The 19,707-nt window shown below is 33.9% G+C and overlaps 1 protein-coding gene across 1 annotated transcript in view; it reads left to right on the forward strand.

The window, feature by feature from the left end:
* Positions 1–19,707, forward strand: part of LOC149795855 (uncharacterized) — a 119,354-nt gene that overhangs the window by 36,299 nt on the left and 63,348 nt on the right. Inside the window, exons 5-7 of the mRNA XM_089963868.1 lie at positions 5,769–5,951; positions 12,462–12,602; positions 16,549–16,610. Coding sequence (XP_089819994.1) covers positions 5,769–5,951; positions 12,462–12,602; positions 16,549–16,610 — 386 coding nt within the window. The remainder of the gene's footprint in view (positions 1–5,768; positions 5,952–12,461; positions 12,603–16,548; positions 16,611–19,707) is intronic.

Genomic DNA, 19,707 nt, shown 5'->3' on the forward strand with positions numbered 1-19,707 from the left:
TTGGATTAACTTTGAAAGCAATCATACTGCATGTGAATATCACATTCCATAGTCATATATGGACCAGCATCAACAGATTGACACTGGCATGCAGGTGTCCCAACATGACTTCATGACACTGTGCCCAATTTATTACTTTTCATTGGAAGACTTGGAATTTTTCAGGCAATCTGCCATCAACATTTATTTTCTTGCACTAATATGTTCCACTGCTGCTAATTAGAAATGTTATGCTGTGATACTTTCTGACAAAACACTGTACTTGGAGGGTGATAGTGGCTGATCCAGGGTGATCAGTTCACCTGTGGTAAATTCATAATTAAACCTGTTTAGTGTTATGTATTTTAATAATAATGTCCTATTACAAAATGAGGTCTGCCTTAGCAAGATTCAGTTGTAAAAAAATCAAAACCGCAATCAAAATCAACCGTGGAGTCACAATTAAACTTTTTCCAGCAGCATTAACTGGAAATGTCCCCATGTGGTTGACCCAAAACAGCTTGCTCAGCTTAGTGTGTTCAAACACAATAACACCTCAGTAACATTAAAATTATTCAAGTCAGAGGTGACACAACTGTTAAAGATCGGTTTAATATTTTGATTCGCAGTGATCCCAGCATTGTTGGCAGCAGTGGCTCCAGCGGTTGTAAAAGCTGTAGTGTTAGGGGCTGCTGGAATTGCATCAGGAATGGCACTGAGAAAGTAACCATATAAGAAAAGGAAAAGGCCTTTGATTATGAGGCACAAGCCATGGAATACCCTCTGTCAGAGACCTTCAATTACCCAGCCACAGAAGATCATGCCGTTGACCTGTCTGTTGACCAATCTCTATTTACTCATGATGGCAAAATCAATCAAACAACACTGTTGTTGCATTTTTGTGAGAAATGAACTTACATCAATGATACCACGTACGCCTGAAACTGGCATTGTGATTCTGGATTCATCAACAGGACCTGGCACTCATTGCATGGCATATGTGGTAGCATCTCAACATCATTGTATTTTGACTTGTATGGATATGCATCACCAGTTGATGTTGTTAATTATTTATCCAAGCATGGTCGACTACAACTTGGATGGTCCCATATATGGTCATCTTGTCTTTGGAGTATTGCGTGCACTTGATTTCACATTAAAGTACATTTAATATTCTACAACTAGTCTATTTGCATTTTGGCACATTAATCTGCCTGACAACATGTTGCTGATGTGGATCTGAGCTGATTTGCCACTAAAGTGGATTTTTCTGAATTTGCTAGTCATGTTGTTAGTGTCGATCCAGGTGAGCTTGTGTTTTTGGAAGAAACCTAATATGCGTAGTAAGTTTCAGGAGCTCAATTAGTTGAATATTTATGAAAGAAGTTCAAGACAATTAAAATGGAAAATTAGCAAATGACCAACTTATTTTCTTTGGTAGTACTAATGGTTTGATTAACTTAAACACCACATCTTTAAGGTGTGCCAGTCTGAAACATATTTGTTTATCCTATCCAAAATTCAAGGGGGATGGGGTAATATACTCATGTTGTTATATGATCAAAGTTTCTTTTTCATCAATATCAGATACCGGCAAATGTTTTTACACAGCAGCTTTAGTAAAATTATTCGGTACCGGATATGAAATTCAGTTCAATGAACTTAACATGTATCAGGAGGGGTTCTTAATCATCTTTGGCATTTGTTTTTAAGATGAGAATTTTGTCATTGTTTATAAGTAATGGAATATGACCTTGGTGATACAGATGTTAATTGTGATGACAATTTTGTTTCACTAGTTGATGAATATCTGCATCAGAGTGGTGTTACCATATCCTCGCATGAACTGTCATATAACTTAATTAAGGGTCAGGTAGAAATTGCTATCTGAAATCACCCTGATTTACTACTACCAACACAAGGCCAGCATGAAATCATCACACATGCATGTGAAGATGCTCAAGCATTGACTGCAGCAGCAGATGCAAAACCTCTCCGGGAATGTTTATACAGTGGCGAAGTAGCATTTATGGATGTATCTACCGCCATTAAGTTCACCAATAAATATTTTACATGAAGATTGAGTGAACTAAAAAGAGAAAGATTTTGACTGTTCTTTAAAATGGATATACTTGTTCGGGTAACAGTTATTGGACAAAGACGATTGCTAGATATTAAACTTGCTGGTATAATCAATGTGTTTATGAATGAAAAGGGTGCAAAACCATCCAAATGCAGAATTTCTGGAGATTTATGTATTTTTGAGGCAGAGGTATTTCAAAATTGTATGACAGTTTTACCAGTTATAAAATATGTCATAGCATTAAAATACGCAGTTGTATCATTAAAAGGAAGAAAACTATAATGGATTCTCAGTCTTAAGGACGTGATCGAAGTAGAACAACAGCTGCGAGATGAAGTTACCAAGAGAACCGCATTGATCGTGAATACAAACACGCATGTTTGAATGTTGATGTGGCGATGATTATTTGTCTTGGTGTGACTGAAATCATGGCCACATCAACTGTCGTAGGTGCACCAGATGGTATTGTTGTCTGAGCTATATCATTAGTAACTGGCATCTCTGGTGGTGCCATAAAATTAATTTTTATGCAACTGTGTTCACAATTATGCATCTATTCCAAATTGTTAGCAGCCACAAAGCAGTCTCAATAAGATCAATAAATTGTACTATGTGGCATTCAAGGATAAAATAATCAGTGCTGTCGAGTTTGAGACTGTGTTGGTGGAATTGGCAAATCACAGACAGTTAAGAGCACAAATACAAAACAGCACCTATTTCCAGAAAAAGATGCCTTCATGAGAGTAAGGCAAAAGAGTATTTCTTCAAACTGGAAGAGACCTTTCACAATTCTGGCCAAGAATTTATTTCACCCTCTACGCCTCAGCAAGAAAGAGGCAGACAGTTGAAACTGCTTCAGAGCTCATAAACACATTCTGAAAAAGAAGAACAGACATAGATTGAACATGTTTTATTACTAAATGAAACAAAATGATTGACTGAGATTCTTATGAATGTACCAAGTCAAAACTCGATCTGTTTGCCATGCCACCAGCCATGATGCTGATACAAGAATCATAATAGGTAGAAATACATGTCTTGTTGTCTTTGACTTTCTTAGCTCCTATTGAATTTGAAATTAAAGGAAAAACCAAAGATTACATCGATCTGAATAGCTGTCACTTGTACCTAAGAGTTAAAGTTCTCAAAGTGGACAACATCAATCCATGTGCTGATGCCAGAGTAGCTCCCATAAATATTTGTATGCATTCATTGTTCAGTGAAGCAGATTTATACTTGAATAATAAACTAGTCATCAGCAGCCTGGATACTTAACCAATCTGAGCTTAACTGGAGAATCTTTTGACATATGGAAAAAAAGCCAAGAACACACATCTAGATGCTTCCGTGGCATGGAAACTTGACAAGTTCACCAACACAGAGTTGACAGAAATCGACGATCTTCACAATTTTTGATTTTAATGACTGTTGAAATAAAATCAAACAAATCCTAAGTTTAGAACTGATCAATTGTTTGCTGTCGATGTTTTCTCAAAATTACAAGACTGTAAAACAACTTCAAGATTTTGCAGATTTAAAAGTTTTCAAATGTGGATTGCATTGGTGTAAGCTATGTTAACTCACATAACTTTGGTTTGCTATTATTGACCGCTCCAGTGGCCTAGTGGTTAGAGCGTCCGCCTCAGATGCGGTAGGTCATGGGTTCAATCCCCAGCTGAGTCAAACCAAAGACTTACAAAAAAGGTACTAACAGCTGCCTCACTAAGCATTCAGCATTAGGAGTTTAGTGTTAGGACTGTTTGGCCTGGTGTCAGGATAATGTGACTGGGTGGGACATCATGCTACATGTCTGTGGCATGATGCCCCAGTGCTAGACATCACTATAAACTGACACACTGCAGACGTCATAGCGATATGACTGAAAAAATGTTTAAGCTATGTTAAGAATCCTAATCACACACACACACACACTTGGTTTGCTATTCGGAAAATTTATTTCCAAAATGCTGCTAAAGTTTTTTGTTTTGATTATATTATGCGTTTGTGTTTCTGGTACATGTTGCATGAATTCAGACTTTAAGAAATAGAACACTTATGCGCTAAACTCGATTTCAGTGCTACATGTAATTGATTAAACAGCAATACTAACAATTCATTTGTTTTGTGGGCATCACATTTTCATGTTTTTTTTTTAAGAAATATGTTTTCATTAAGTACTTAAATCAATGGATTTTGTATAGGGGTTCTATTGTTCCCAAGTAATGACGTTTGTTTATTGGTTCTCTAATTTCATGGGATAGCGACACTAGGTCATTTAGTAGAGTGGTGGATTCCTGATCCAAGGGTCATGAAGTTGATACATACTCAAACCCAATTATGTAGCCAGTAGTATTAAAGTTCTATTATACTCGAATCAATCAAAACTAAATGGTTTGCAGCTGTTACGAATCTATGCTATTAAAATAAGTAACATAATAGAGTTAAGGCAACAAGCTTTGTAAAATTTAACAAATAATTTATTTCCCTAAAATACAAAGTGAAAATGAGAAATAAGAACTTACAGCATTGCCAATTAAATCCCAAAATAATCTAAGAATTACAGACATAAGTCCTAATAATTTAAAGTTCTGTATAAAATTCAGTACAAGTCCAGAATAAATCCAACAAATTGAAGGCGATGATGTGTCTATGGCTGCTTGTTGTGTGTTGAAGTGCTGACAGTCTTTTAGTGAATCACTGTTACAGTAATGTAATTCCAAGTTTGAATTCACTATAAATGCCAGTGAATATATCTGTCCAAGAATTTTATCAGAGCACTTTCGTATTTCCAGAGAGAAAATCACTTGAATACAATAATTTGAAGAAATAAATTCCAGCCCAAAAATGAAATACTGGACGCAACATATAATACAAGTTCAAAGTGCTAGATCTTAAAGCAGGACTGAAAAAGCCTCTTAGTTACAAGATTATATAGTGCTCTACTTGAACTCAAGTCACAATTAGCATTTTCTAAAAAGCTATTATACAGTGAAAAATAACTTTCTAGAATGTGCTGTTTACCAGAACCAGTACTATGTAAAATTCACTAAGGAAGTTCCATATCCAAGACCTAGACCCCATAAAACATATTTATTTCTATTAATAATAATCCTGATTTTAAACCCATGTACATAGGGAATAATTTAACTATGTATTAGTTGTTTACACAGAATACAGTTTAAAAACGTCAGTTCGGGTCAAGCAGGGATGAACTCACTTTTGGACAAGGACAAGTCCACCATAAAATGTTATATCATAATTGTATGTAAATAAAACCTAACAAACAACAAAAGCAAATTAAAAAGACATAACACATCAATCAGGAAATCCACGAACATTGTTTCCTCACTTAGAATAATACACTCACAGTATGTTACCTGGATTGCAACAGTATTTTTCTGCATTATATACTATTAGTATTGTTAAGGTTGATACCAGAATGAAACTAACGTCTGCAGCAAGATTTGCAGATGGATATAATATGTTGTAAATGCTTGGACCCAGAGAGGAAAGATATAATGGAATAACATGCTGTTGAAAACTTTAGTAGAATATTGAAATCTAAAATATGATTTTAAAAATAAACATTAAAGAAATGGAGTTTTCAAATCATCACAATTTAGTTACTATCACAACAGTAATTTTAAAAGTTTTCTGTCATAAAGATTTTGCAACTCTGAGTATACCTACTTTCTTTTTCCTTTAGATATTCTCAAGATTGATGTCGATATATGTCGCAGAGAAATACTCATGGCAATAAAGGAATTGTCCACATTATTGAACATTGTTCAGTCGGTTACAATTGTCGTTGAAGAAAAGCGTTATCGCCCTTTGTTCAGTGAAGTACTTCAAAAGGAGAGCAGAATACATGGAACTGGAGAAAAGCCAGGTTTGTTATAATTTATTAATTGAATTTCTACTTTATTTATTATAAAATTATTTTCAGCAAGGGTCCTGAACCCATAGGATGCAGAAACTGCAGGTACAGCTGACAAGTGTTGGTCCAGGAGATAAAAAGTCTAGTAGAATGATCAAACAAACAAATTGGACACAAATAAATGGAGAGTGAATGAATAAAGGTGGTTTCGCAAACCATATTCCTTAATGATTGATAGATGCAGAAACTTATTGACTTTGGAGGTGCTAGGTTTTGTTCTGCACAATAAGTTAAGTTGTTTTTTTTGCCTGATTTTCATCAGATTTGAAGGATAAAATACACTTGGGCAGAATAAACTCCCTATTCATTTCAAGGTCAATTTATGCACAACAAAACAATACTGAATTGTATGAGAAATGATTTAATACATGCGCTTTAAGAAATATAGGATATATGAGTATATGCATTCATCTTTCTCACTCACTCTCTCCCTAATTTCTGTCAAATATGCCACTATTCATTATTACCAATATTCTACAACATCAAATTCATAAATAAAATAACACCAATACCTAATTTCAATATTTTTAAAAATATTTAGCTCTCTCTATGGGTGCTACTCATGGGCTAGAATCTGAATGTAAAAGACTGATTCCCAATCAGTGCTAGGGTGATCCCAGCATTACAGTGTATTCTGGGCTGATCCCAGTTGATCTAGAATTGGTGCTAGGTAGATCCCAGCTCACTGTAAAAGACTGGTTCCCAACTGGTGCTTGGCTAATCTCAGCGTTACAGGGTACTTTGGGCAGATCCCATCTTAATTAGACTATATGCTAAACTGATCCCAGCATGCTAATGTATTCTGTACTGATCCCATCTTAACTAAATCTATGCTGTGCTGATCCCAGCGTAAGAGTGTATTCTGGGTTCATCCTAGATTCATGGAATAGAGCTAGGCTGATCCCAGCATGAAGAAAATATTCTTATATTTTCCATTTTAAACTGTGAAAGTAATGTATTTAATGGGCATGACCTTTAGGTTATTAATATAGCTTATGAGTATCCAGTTGGGGAAAAATGCCAAACTGAATTTGATATTAAAAAATATCAAATGAGAGCCCCCAAGAGGATGCCAGTTTAGGTGAAAGGTCACGTTCACTGGCCCCAATATCGCAATTTCAGTTTTAGTTTCCACTCGAGAAATCATGTTTCCAGGATCCAATTTTCATGAACTGTATAGGTCATGTACACATAGACAGAGGCTTCTCTATATTGATTCTCAGGCCAGAGGTCAAAGTTCAAGGTCTCTGGAGCACAAATGTTTGGATTCTTACTTTACTTTTATATTTTTACTCAATACACGTCATTGGGGTCTCTTCCATTTTTGGCAAGTTTTGAACTGGAAACCCCATGCTGCATTCATATGTACATTACCTCTATAATCAATAGTTGTTAGTCCTTTGCAGGAAGTTGTCTGACTGTTTTAATGTCCATGGGAGGAATAAAAGATAACATGCAAATTTATTCACTATTATGACACACTTTCTGCTCTGTTAACTATTAAAAATAAATGACCTGCAACATCACGCCTATAAAATGCTGAGATAGAATTATTGGCAGTATACTCTCATTATTATGCCAATTGTCTTTACAAATAAAATACTGTTTTGGGGTTTAAATAACACTGATACAAGAGTAAAATTTAATAATTGAACAATGTGACTAGTGCTTAATGCTGTGCTGTTGTTTTTCTCCTTAACTTACCTATTACAATTCTTATCTGTGTACATATGCACATGTTTGGCTGTCCTTTCTAAATAATTTGACATGATAGTGTAAGTAATCTGCATAGGGGTAATTAATTATGATGAACTTAAATAACTGTTTGTTCAGGCATGGAGTGTAGTTACTCTGCAATAAGTACATCAAGTAATTTCTGTGTACCAAGTAGGTATTCCATCATTTTAGCTCACCTATGTGTCAGGTCAAGTGAGTGAATGGTTTGATCTTTCTTTGCCAGCCATCAACCATCATATGTTCATTATTGTTAATTAGAACTTCTTTTTACCACCGATTGATGAGGTTGTATATAGTTTTTAAGGACCTTAATGATTTATTCAGTTCATAATAATCTGTCATCCAATAAAAATTATTAAAACAACTTCTAAATAATTTCTGCTGAAAAATTCCGAAAGTGAATTTTACCAAATTTGACAAAAACATTACAATTTTTTCAGCTTATCTTGATGCACCATCATGGATAGCCACAATTACTAAAATGGAAAAAGGTTAAATGAAATCTTATTAGCTGCTTAGTAGAATTCGACCAAACATGGCAGTGTGCTTCACTTAAAGTGCTTTCAAATTTATAAAAATGCTGTTGATCTTCCATTAAATGTGGTCACTACTAAAAGTGATAAACCTTAAAACGAGGTCCTCACATAACTGTTGAACAGAATTTGACACATCTGACATAATTATTGCATCATGGCATTTAGGACTTGAAATGTGTACAATTGAATCTGAGCTGCTATTAAATATGGTTGCCATCACTAAATACAGGAAACGCTCAAAGCAACAACTTTTTAAGAACCACTGAATAAATGTGACCAAATTTGACAGAAATCAGAAAGTTTTTTCATATAGTATATGCACTCTTCCAACCACCTTCAACTATGGCCACAATTGTAAAAGTAGATGGAAATAAAGTTAGACATTTTTCTTCTCAGAAACTGTTTACAAGAATATCACCAAATTTAAGAGACTGCACAATCTAGTATTGAGGATTTTCAAAATTATACATACGATGCTGATTCTTATATGTAGAGCAGCCATAAGTATAGAAAATATAATGAATGATTTCTTCCCAAACTAACGACAATATAAACTTATTGACTTAAAAAAGGCAGTTATGCCATTTGGAAATGAAATATGGCTTCTGTTACTAAAGCTGGTTAAAAGAACTAAACTAAGTAAACAAAATGCACATTTTTGTCCCTCATAATCCAATTGGTACTTTGGAATAGCCTGTTGTTAAAACAATGCACCACCACCAGATTGTGATGCGCTATACTTTTCCACTTTTGTCGATTTGATTAATGGTTGCATTCATGACTGCTGTTTGATATTTATATGAAGAAATGATTTTTTATTTGAACATTATCACAGATGAAAAGTAATTTTGGGGTTTCCTGCTTTTACAATATGGAGCAAAACAAGTAGTTGCTCTGATTCACATCAGATCCTTGGTGTTCTGATACTGTGCATTATAGATGATAAAATGAGTAAGTGTATCATTATTATTATTATTATTAATTGGTAGAAGTATTGTTGTTTTTGTGCACTGTCATTTTTATGAAACTATCGCAATTCATTCAGCTCTTATGCAGTAGTTTTGCCACAATTTTACTGAGTTGTGAGTGATAACATTCTTTAGTGAAGGAATAATGATTTGTTTTAACCTCTGTTCTTCAAAAGACCTGACCACCTCGTGTTATCATGAGTTCATACCTACCCATAAAAGATGTTGATCATTTGAATGTTAAGTAAATGACTTGGAGATGGTTCTATCAGAAGGGCAAAAGAAAGCAAGTCTTTAATGGTTCACTTGACCTTGGAAGTGGAGGTCTTAGTTTCACTGAAACCCATAGGCAAACTATTTTGTGAATGCGGATGGGGGGAGATTGTTATATCTGAGATATTAGGAATACATCGATAGTAGCAAGAGAATGGAACATCATGGTGCTTATAAATTCACATTCTGTAACATATATGTTCAGAAAGTTTTTATATCAATGGCAGTTAAAGTCACTAATGTTGTGGCTTTTAACAAAAGAAAAGATAGGACAGAATTAAATTATAAAAGTCAATTTTTGGGGGTTAAATGATTTCTTCTTGAAAACATCTATACATAATACATGGAGACACTTATTTAATAATCCCCAATAAATGTACGGCAGCTGTACATAATGTCGCCTAGGTTTTCGATGTAGAGTGTTACAAGGTATTAGACCTAGGTGGCTCATTTATCTTAACTAATTGTTGGTTAGGTAACATATCTTTTATTGTATCATTGTCTTATCAGCCCATGAGACTTCCTTTCAAAGCATTTGTGAGCAAAGGTTACATTTTCCTTGACAAATTGTCACCTTAATGACGGATCTCACTTTTTCACAAAACAAGTGACTCTACATATCAATGCTGACATTTCAGTAAAACATTATTTGTTTCATGCAGAGTGCATTGTCCAGGAAGACTCACTTTTTCGTGAAAAAGTGGCATTACAAGTTGGAGCAATATATCATGAAAACGCACCTTTCTTTGAAGCAGGCCTTTCAAGATCAAGGTGGCCTTATTCAATGTATTTTTTAGAAAGTGCAGTTTTCATGATTGTAGTTTTCTTCACGAAACAGCTATCTTTCCACAGCTGTGCAAAATGTTTTAAAGAGGTTTTCTTTTAATTGTTTCATGACAAAGAATGACACATGCAAGCAATTTTATTTTAAAAAATAGTTCATTTTTTTTTGCATCTTTGGCACACTTTTACATGTAAAAGAATGTATTCACATTATCAGGAAGATTTGAGCAATATTGTCTAGCCAAACCATTGCAAAAATGTTTCTTCCTGTAAACATTGACTTCTTCATGCAAAATGCATTTTTTGGGGGGAAAGGTCTCTTTTTACTCAGGAAAATGCAATACATTAGTAAAATGAATCACTTGTTGGTTCTGATTAAATCATTTGATTTGGGGACTTTTATCAATGGATATTATTTAACTAAAATAATCATTTTGTCATTTTTACTGACAACACAGCAGAAATTGAAGAAGGAGCAGATGATCTAAACATCAATCTAAAGTGCATCACTGAAAACAATGTTAAGGAGTTCATTATAGGATTTTAAATCAGGAAATACCTGCTGTCTATGTAATTTCTTCAAATACACTGAAAGCTTCAGATTAATAATATCCAAGACCCTCTACACTCTTTTTCCACAAATATTTGAAACAACACAACCCAGAAGAACAGAAAACTGGGATCATTGTATAGCTCTAGCATATCCAGCAACAAAAGGCATCAGAATATGCGTATACTTTTCAATGTAATAATTATAATTATATAAACAGATTTCAGGCACTATCTGATTTGTGTACAAAGTGCAGCTTGTTAACATGTAAACAACTGTGTGTTACTATTCAAGTTACTTCTCCCTCTGAGGCTCCTCAAGTTTCTAATATATCAATGTCTTCTTGTAGGTATGTAAATCAGTCTCATATTGAACATTCTCATGTATCCACTACATGTGGTCATGGTACAACAGATGGCTCTTGCATATTATCTTCTTCATGTGTTTATGTCAATAATCAAAGTGATGAAAAGAAATCTGTCAGGTCTAAAAACAATACATTGCATACTACCTAAGTTGTCTGAAAATCAGTCCTCTGATTGAAATTGTCATGTCTTTGGCCTCATCAAAAGAGATCTGCAAACAATCAACCTAAATATTCAACACATCCTCCCTAAACTGAATGAGATAAAGTTAATATTGCAGCAAACTAGATCAGTCAGTATTCTAGGTCTATGTGAAACCTTTCTTTCTGATGATAATGATGATTTGGCTTTCAAAATACAGGGGTTCAGCTATAAAAGAAATGATTGGGAATCCATGGAGTGGGGTATTCTTCTCTATGTAGACAGTTCCATTAGTTATAACAGATGTGTTGATCTAGAGATTTTTGGGGTACAGAGTATCTGAATCAAAGTAACCCTTGCCCAATCAAAGCCAATACTCTTATGTTCAGTTTACAGGCCACCTACGTGACAATTCCAACTGCATGATGGCTTTCAAATCATCGGCCATGCAGCGAATCATTGATAATGGTAATCAGTCTAAATTGGTAGGATCTAGTTTACATCTGCATGGAGGATGTTGCAAAGGTTGGATCCTTTGCTACTTCACAAAGTCTGTAACAAACTGTACAAAACCCGAGAACAAACAGTTGGAAAAGACTGCTTTATTCATGTAGAAAAACCTGATACAACTGTAAATCTTCAAATGCTGAAATCTCAAATATATTAAAAGAAGAAAAAACAGAAGATGTAAAGAAATCATTGTTTTGTTTTGACAATGTTTTGTTGAACCATTTTGCATTTAAAAGAAAAAGATAAATTTTTGGAAGGAGAGGAATATGTGGACAATCTTATGTAAAGAATAAGACAAAAGAATATATATATATATATATATATATATATATATATATATATATATATATATATATATATATATATGAATTAATGATCAGAGTTACATTCCTTCCAAACAATGCTGATGCATACAAATGAGACACATGGCAAGCTATTTCTGCATCATTTTATAACTCTTCCATTTGCATGTACATGAACAGTAAAGCTGCAATAACATCAGATGTCTTAGAAATGAATGGTTCCTTGTTGGAACAAAATACTCATATGAGCAGGATATAGTTTACTGTAGTGACTGACAACTGTATATATTATTTTAGAGGAAAAGAAAAGAGATCACCGTTCTGTCAATAAGGAAAAATTGGTTGATCTTTCAAACTCTGCCCCAGGAGAGACAATGGTGCAAAATGTTTCTCCTGACGAATCTGTACGTGATAAGAAGCATCTGCAACCGACAACAGGTAAGAATGAATTGCACAGTGAACTCGTTTACTTGAACAGTTATCATTAGTTATGGTTTTACAAATACTGGAATATTTTGTTGGTCTTTAAATTATTGGATTGAAGAATGTATTGCAAGGAAAACAGTATGGTCATATAAATACAGAAAAAATTGAATGCCCTGCTGGTTACAACACAACAAAAACGAGCAACGCTAGATAACAACAAACTCCAGGTTCTATTTGACAATGTGAGCCTTAATATGACCTCTCATGATAGAATTTATAGATAACAATCTTTCCTGGTCTGTTCACATTAAACATGTTTCAGAAAAGGTTAATTCTTATCTTTCACTACTGAGGAAAATCAAAACATACATTCCTCTTCAGTATAGGGTCGTCTTTTATAAAATTTATATTCAGCCATCTCTGGACTACTGTAATGTAATTTGGGGTAATACCTCTAATTCAAACATAACAACACTTTTAAGACTCCAAAAGAGGGCTTGCCATTTAATTCTAGATCAATGTATAGACAATTTTCTGTATGCAATGAATAATATAAAGGTTTTAACAATACATGAAAAAAATATTTGTTAGAAAGGTCAGATTGAGGTAGAAAGTATCCAGAAAGGTCATTCCTGTCTATCTAAGCAATATTTTTGACCAAAGAGATGCTGATGATACTCCAAATTGAAGGTCTGTAAGAAGTAAAAATTACATTATACCAAATATCAAAGAAGGAATTGTTTAAAAAAGGTTTTCAATATACTGGTCCACTGGTATAGAACAACATTCCAGTGACATAAGGCAGGCTCCTAGCATTTCTTCTTTTCATAATCAATGTCTTAAATGGATGAAATTTTTAGAAAATTGAACAGTTCTTGTACAAAAAATACCACCTGCTTTTCTGTAATTTTGCATCATTTTCATAGTTGAATTTTTCAATGCAGGATGACATTTTATGTTTTATATATGATTATGTTTTCACAGATGCCTGTGTAAGTGTTCCAGGCTTGATAATTTGAATTTTAAAATTAATTATTTAGTGTCAAGCCAGATTCTTCACATCATGTTGTATATGCTGTATATATCGTACATAACAGATAGAAGGCCTCAAGGTTGATTAGTTCTGTAACTAATTGATTTACCTTCCTCTAAATGAAGTCTTTATCATTATTATTATTATTATTATTATTATTCCTGCTGTTGCTATTGGTTGATGGGTCTTTAACTTCATTCCCTGTAGCAACTGCAAAATCACTCCGTATTGCTAACCCACAAGCAAGAATGAATTAACATTAGCTACTGTTTTTTAATAGGGCACTGCTCAACAATATTGGTGTAGCCCTGTAACAATCGTTTGCATCGAATTCCATTCCACTGTGCATCCATTTATTTGTTCGTCATCATTTTTGGTTTCTACAGAAAAGCTTCTAATGAAATAGTTGAATTTAACTTGAATAGCTGAATTTTAACTGGATTTAGTAGGCTCCTACAGGTTTGATTTCAAGCAATTGTCAACATAATTTACATGAGTAATGTCTCTGATTTCCTCTTTACTAACTTTATCTTCTAAATATTTATCTCTATCAAGGGGTTTTTGGATTGCAAAGAAATATTACATTCAACATTATATTGATGAGACCTTCAACAAGTTTGAGTTTCAGCATTCTGCAGCATCATTTACAGGAGTAATATCTTCTTTATGTCTGCCTATCTATATGTCTTTGATTCTCTCAGCATAAGTTTATCATGAAACGATCAGAATGTGTATGGACAATTGTCAAGAGTATTTTCAAAACAGTGATAACAAAAATAATGAACATAAATTGACCAAATCTTGCAGAAATCATTCAAGCATAAATGACTTTTAAGTTTACATAAATGTTGCCCATCTTCCACCCAATATGGCTGCTATAATGAAAAATAAATACACCTTTGATAACTTGTGAGAAAGGTAGCCTATGGTTAACCACTTCAATCCATTCTTGGAATAAAACTAAGTGTAGTTAAATCACGAGAAAATTGTTTTAGCTTTGTTTTGGTTTCATTTGTCAGTTATTTTTCGTTACTTTTTAATGACCATATTATTTGACTTAGTTGACTGGCAGTGGAAATGAATAATCCACTGTTTTCTAAACTTTGTTCCATATGCTTAGCTTTACTGAGTGTATTTAGTATTCATATTGTTCACACAATGCTGTGGTTTAGTAGACAAAAAAGTGAATCAAATCTAATATCTTGAAGATATATCAGTGAATGACAGACAAGTACATATGTCAGTAGTTCCGAGTGCCAGGAGTTTACAGTTTTTCAATGGAACATTTACCAACAAAATTTCAGGATTCACTCAACACATGCTTTGCACACAATACTGTTTTTGATGGACACACTGAGGCAGGTTTAATTTGTTAATGTCCTAAATATGGTCAATATGCCTCTCAACATTCCATGACACATGGTTTTGGTGTTCAAGTGTCATCTTGGTGTCAACTATTTCTCAGCAATAAATTATGTTGTATGATTGGATTTGACCAGTATTATTCAGTTTTAAATATTACATGTTCTGTATTTCCAACAGAGGGTACAAAATACTGGATGCGAAACAAATGTTACAGACATTATAAAGTTGTTACTCTTAGCTGAAATCTGCTTTTTTATGCATCAAACTGGTCACGTATGAGATTGGTGTTAATTTATGATAATAGTTATAAAATGGATTAATGGATAAGATATCAGTGGTACCATTACAAATTACTGTCAGTTGGAGCACCTTGTGTCTTTTATTCCTTTTTGCTGCGACCACTGACAGATAGGTTCAAGAGTGTTCTAGCTGAAATTGCACATTGTTTATGTATACAATCTATTCCTGTATTGGCAAATTTGCAATGAAAACTGTATTGTGTACATTGCTTGGTTAATATTTCTTAATCTGCTGATAGAATTGACTGTTGTATATATGAATCTTGATGTAACTATTTAAAAATGGTGCGAAATAGTAGATTATGACTCAATTGCCTTCTTTTGTAATTATGGTCCTAAGTAAAACATGCTGAAAGTTTTTTTTTTTTTGTGCTGTAACTCTCATTATTATTTATAAGTCGTTAATCAGTTTTGTTCAATGGAAATATCATCCTTTCTTTACTTGGGTTTAGGGTAGTCTAATTTCTATCTTTGGGCACTCAATATTTTTGCTAATTTATAATTTCAGTTTCCTAATTCCAATCACTGGTGACTACTTTTGTAATGCAATTGAACTTTGTGAGCCCTAGCATTATATTTCATTGATGAATGTTCATGTTCTTTATTTTATTGAATTTTGTTGTATCTTGTGCATCATTTATCTCGATTACAACTACTGTAATGGTACGTATAATTCATGACATTTTTTGACCTTTCATTTATTGTATTGGTAATTTTTTATTTCAGCAGTACTACAAGAAACTAATAAATATGACCTTAAAACATATTTTTGACCCATTAAGAATTGTGCTGATGACTAATTGATTTTGCCCATTATATGCAGATTAATTTTGGGACTAAATAGAAAACTTCTGCTTTTATAAACGTAGAAGAAGGAAACAACCTACTCCTCTGCTTTGCAGATAGAATCCCTCTATTCCAAGGAAGGAGAATGATATATAAAGGACTGGAAATGCTGTAAACTCTTTCCATTTATCCTTGCAGTTATTATCAGTGGAATTGAATTACACTGCCCCTCATTAGTTTGTGCATTGAAATTATTCTGCAAGCATATGTCCAATGCACAAATGATTAATGTTATTTGTTTTCTGAGAGACATCTTGTTGCATATTATATTGCTCCAAATTTAGTATCATCTAACCATGCAGTGGTGAAATACGTGTTAGTGAATTCATTGTAAAATATTTAGGCTGCTATAAGAAACGTTTGCTTGTTTTTCACATGCAAAACAAAACCTTGACAGTTTTATTTCTATTTTCAGATGTTAAGGGGCTGGAAAACAGTACAAAAGCTATCAAAGTAGAACAGCTACAAACACTACAGGTACAGTTTCAAAGTTGTATATGATAATAATGTTATTTCTATGCTATATAATACTTCTAAATTCATGCTGAAAACTAGCTTTTGTGGTTGCAAGAATTCAGGGTTGTGGGATTGAAGGGTATGGACACTATAAATAATATTATTTATAGCTCAAGCAACTTTTAACTTAGAGCTTAAATTTCTATGTCCAATGTCTTTAGTCTGACATCCATTAGCGTATTTTTGTTATTACCAATTCTCTTAAACTATTGGGAGGACTAACACTGAAGTTGAAAACATTTATTCTAAGATCAAGTTGGTACTAAGGCCCTAGTCAGTATGTTTATTCGTTGAGAAGCGCTATCATGTTGACAATGGTGTTCTCACAAGAAGATTTTCTGTGGTGTCTAGTTTGTCCTAAATGAAAATGGTAATAATCTGAAGTCAACCTTTCTGCTGACCTGATGTCCAACCAGGCTACAATAGCAGCCACCTTGAAAATATTATTATCAAAGTTACTTGTGAATGGAAAGTCTTATAGACATGAGATTTACACTCAAACACTTCTTATGATACTTAGTTGGTTATAATTTAAAATGGTGATCTGATGTTCAGTATGGTCGCCACCACAGTGGCAATATTGAAAATCATGTTATTGCTACTCCAATTGTATGGATGGCCATATCAACCTCGGGTTTTCCCTAAAAGACTTCTTATGTGTAGATGATGCTCGACCGCAGGATCATGAGATTCTTGAAAAAATATCTGACAGTCATTCAAGTTTTAATATCCGATGGGGGAATGATCACACATATTACTTGCAGTTTGGTTGATTTGTTATAACCATTGTGAAATGGTTTTATTTTTTTGTAATTTAAGGCAGATCAGATTATTGCTTTTTTTTCTTTTTTTCTTTTGCTGGGCAGGATCTCAATGAATCCTACATATCTGGAGATAGGTATTTGAATAAAAGCACCATTACAGTTAAGATCTGCTGTTGTACTGAAGCATACTGTGGAGTTGTTCAAGTTGAATTACCCCTAGATTGGTATATCAAATTTATTCATCAATCAGCCATTAGCACAATAGTGGAGTCATGATGAAACAAACAATAATTTGTTTATTTATGATGCTCATGAACTGAAAAGATCATATGTGAAAATTTCATTATACTATGTTGGTGCCAAACACATTTACGAAAATGGCATCATACTACAGTTGCACCAAACACATCCACATTTTAAAGTTATGGATTTATCCGCAAGTTCTACATGGAGAAGTTCAGATTGTTTTCATCAGTTGCATTCATCTAAGATGATTAATCATCTTCTAAATGAATGGGATGACTGAGTAGTTCTGCTTTTAGATAAGGTATTTATCGACTTGAAAACTTCTACCCTTAACCTGTTCACATTAAATAGTGTCAGTTTAGATGAACCTGGTTGGAATGGACTTTGAGAAAGTGGAACTGATCATTTATTCAGCACTTAGTCATTTTTGTGTGAACGATATTTTGTGAGAATGTGATGTATTGATCAATTTGCGCAATGGAATAGTGAATGTTATTTTTGATCAACATAGTAAAAAAAAAATGAAATGGTATTGTTAGCTTGGGTTTACAAAACAGGTGGAATACTGTACCACCCCTGTCTTTGATGTACATCCTGACCTAAATTTGACCACTTTTTCTTGCAGTAGATTTCATAGCACCTACTACCTGGGCAAGAAGATGAGGTGCTAACATTTTTCACCACTGTACATTTAGCAGCACATCATTAAGTTTTTCAGTTTAACTAAAGCTTGCAATAAAATAAGTGTGACTTACATTTCTCATTTGCTTGGCCTATGTCAGATTTTGCATTTGCTCATGACAAATTAGTATTTGCACCCTGTATATATCTAGATTCATTAAACTTGATTGGGTATGCATCATGACGAGTATGTTGGTCACTGTGTCATATATTTCACACTTCACTGACTTTGGTCGATCCTCCTCAATGTTCTTGTCAGAATAATCGTACCTACTATACGATTGTGAGCAGCTTTGTTGGTACCGCGTTCTTATAATAAATGGGAATCACTGACACACAATTTGCATTTTACTTGTTTTCAGAGTTTTACTCGTGCCCATGTAGATTTCTGTCCTCCTGGTTAATACTGTTACATCTGCAATCATGAAACATGTTAAGAAGATGCATCTTCATTAGTATTGCATTCTTATCTTAACAGTTGATCACGGTGTCTGATATGTAATCGTTCTCTGACTTTGGTTAACTATTTTTCTTTTGACGGTTCATGATTCAGTCATGAAAGTTTATGATGCATACATGTGTCTTTGCACCACACCCATCCTAAAAGGTCAATGTGACCTACATTAAACAAGTTAGTAGTTTAGGTTACGTTTTTTTAATTTAGTTCATGACCTCACAAATTTGTACATGTAATGTACATGTTATCCTACGAACAGAACCATGAAACATGGTGAGTAAATACATCTTTATATTGGCAAAGGAAGGTCGATCATTTTCTCACTTTATTTCCACTAGACCCTTCCTATCACAATCACTATGCACATACACCCTTCAAGCCTCCTGCAGTTACATCAATATAGAAAATGCGCCTACGGCTCCAGTAGTAACTGACGTTTTCCTGGGATTCGGGGCCAATCCCAGTATAAAAGGGAGGTCACTCTGTCCAACTGCCACCTAGGTGGGCATGTAACTTTCAGCTTCTTAGCTAAATCGTTTTAACCTGGGAGAACTGGGTTTGCAAGGTTGTAGTAGTTCACCTAAGGTATTATGATTTGATAAGTATTATTGCTAGAAAAAATGGTTTCCAGTTGGAGCAGCAACTCTGCGATAGTGGTACAATTATTAGTTTTTGGTTTTTATTTTTCTCTGTTACTAGTTCATTCCTTGTTGTTTTTTGGGGTGGTGGTGTTTTTTTTTGTTCTGATCATTTTTTTCTTTTGTAACCATTTAAATAACACACACTACACAGGTACAATATACACTTTATTATACATGTAAAACAATCTTTGGTATAACGGTGCAAGTCCTGTCACAGCACACTGCACCAGCCTAGTTCTGAATTGTTTGTTCTGTAGGAATGACTCAGG

This window comes from Sinohyriopsis cumingii, chromosome 7 (assembly GCF_028554795.1).
Source record: "Sinohyriopsis cumingii isolate HCF-2022 chromosome 7, ASM2855479v2, whole genome shotgun sequence".
In the NCBI taxonomy this organism is placed as follows: domain Eukaryota; kingdom Metazoa; phylum Mollusca; class Bivalvia; order Unionida; family Unionidae; genus Sinohyriopsis; species Sinohyriopsis cumingii.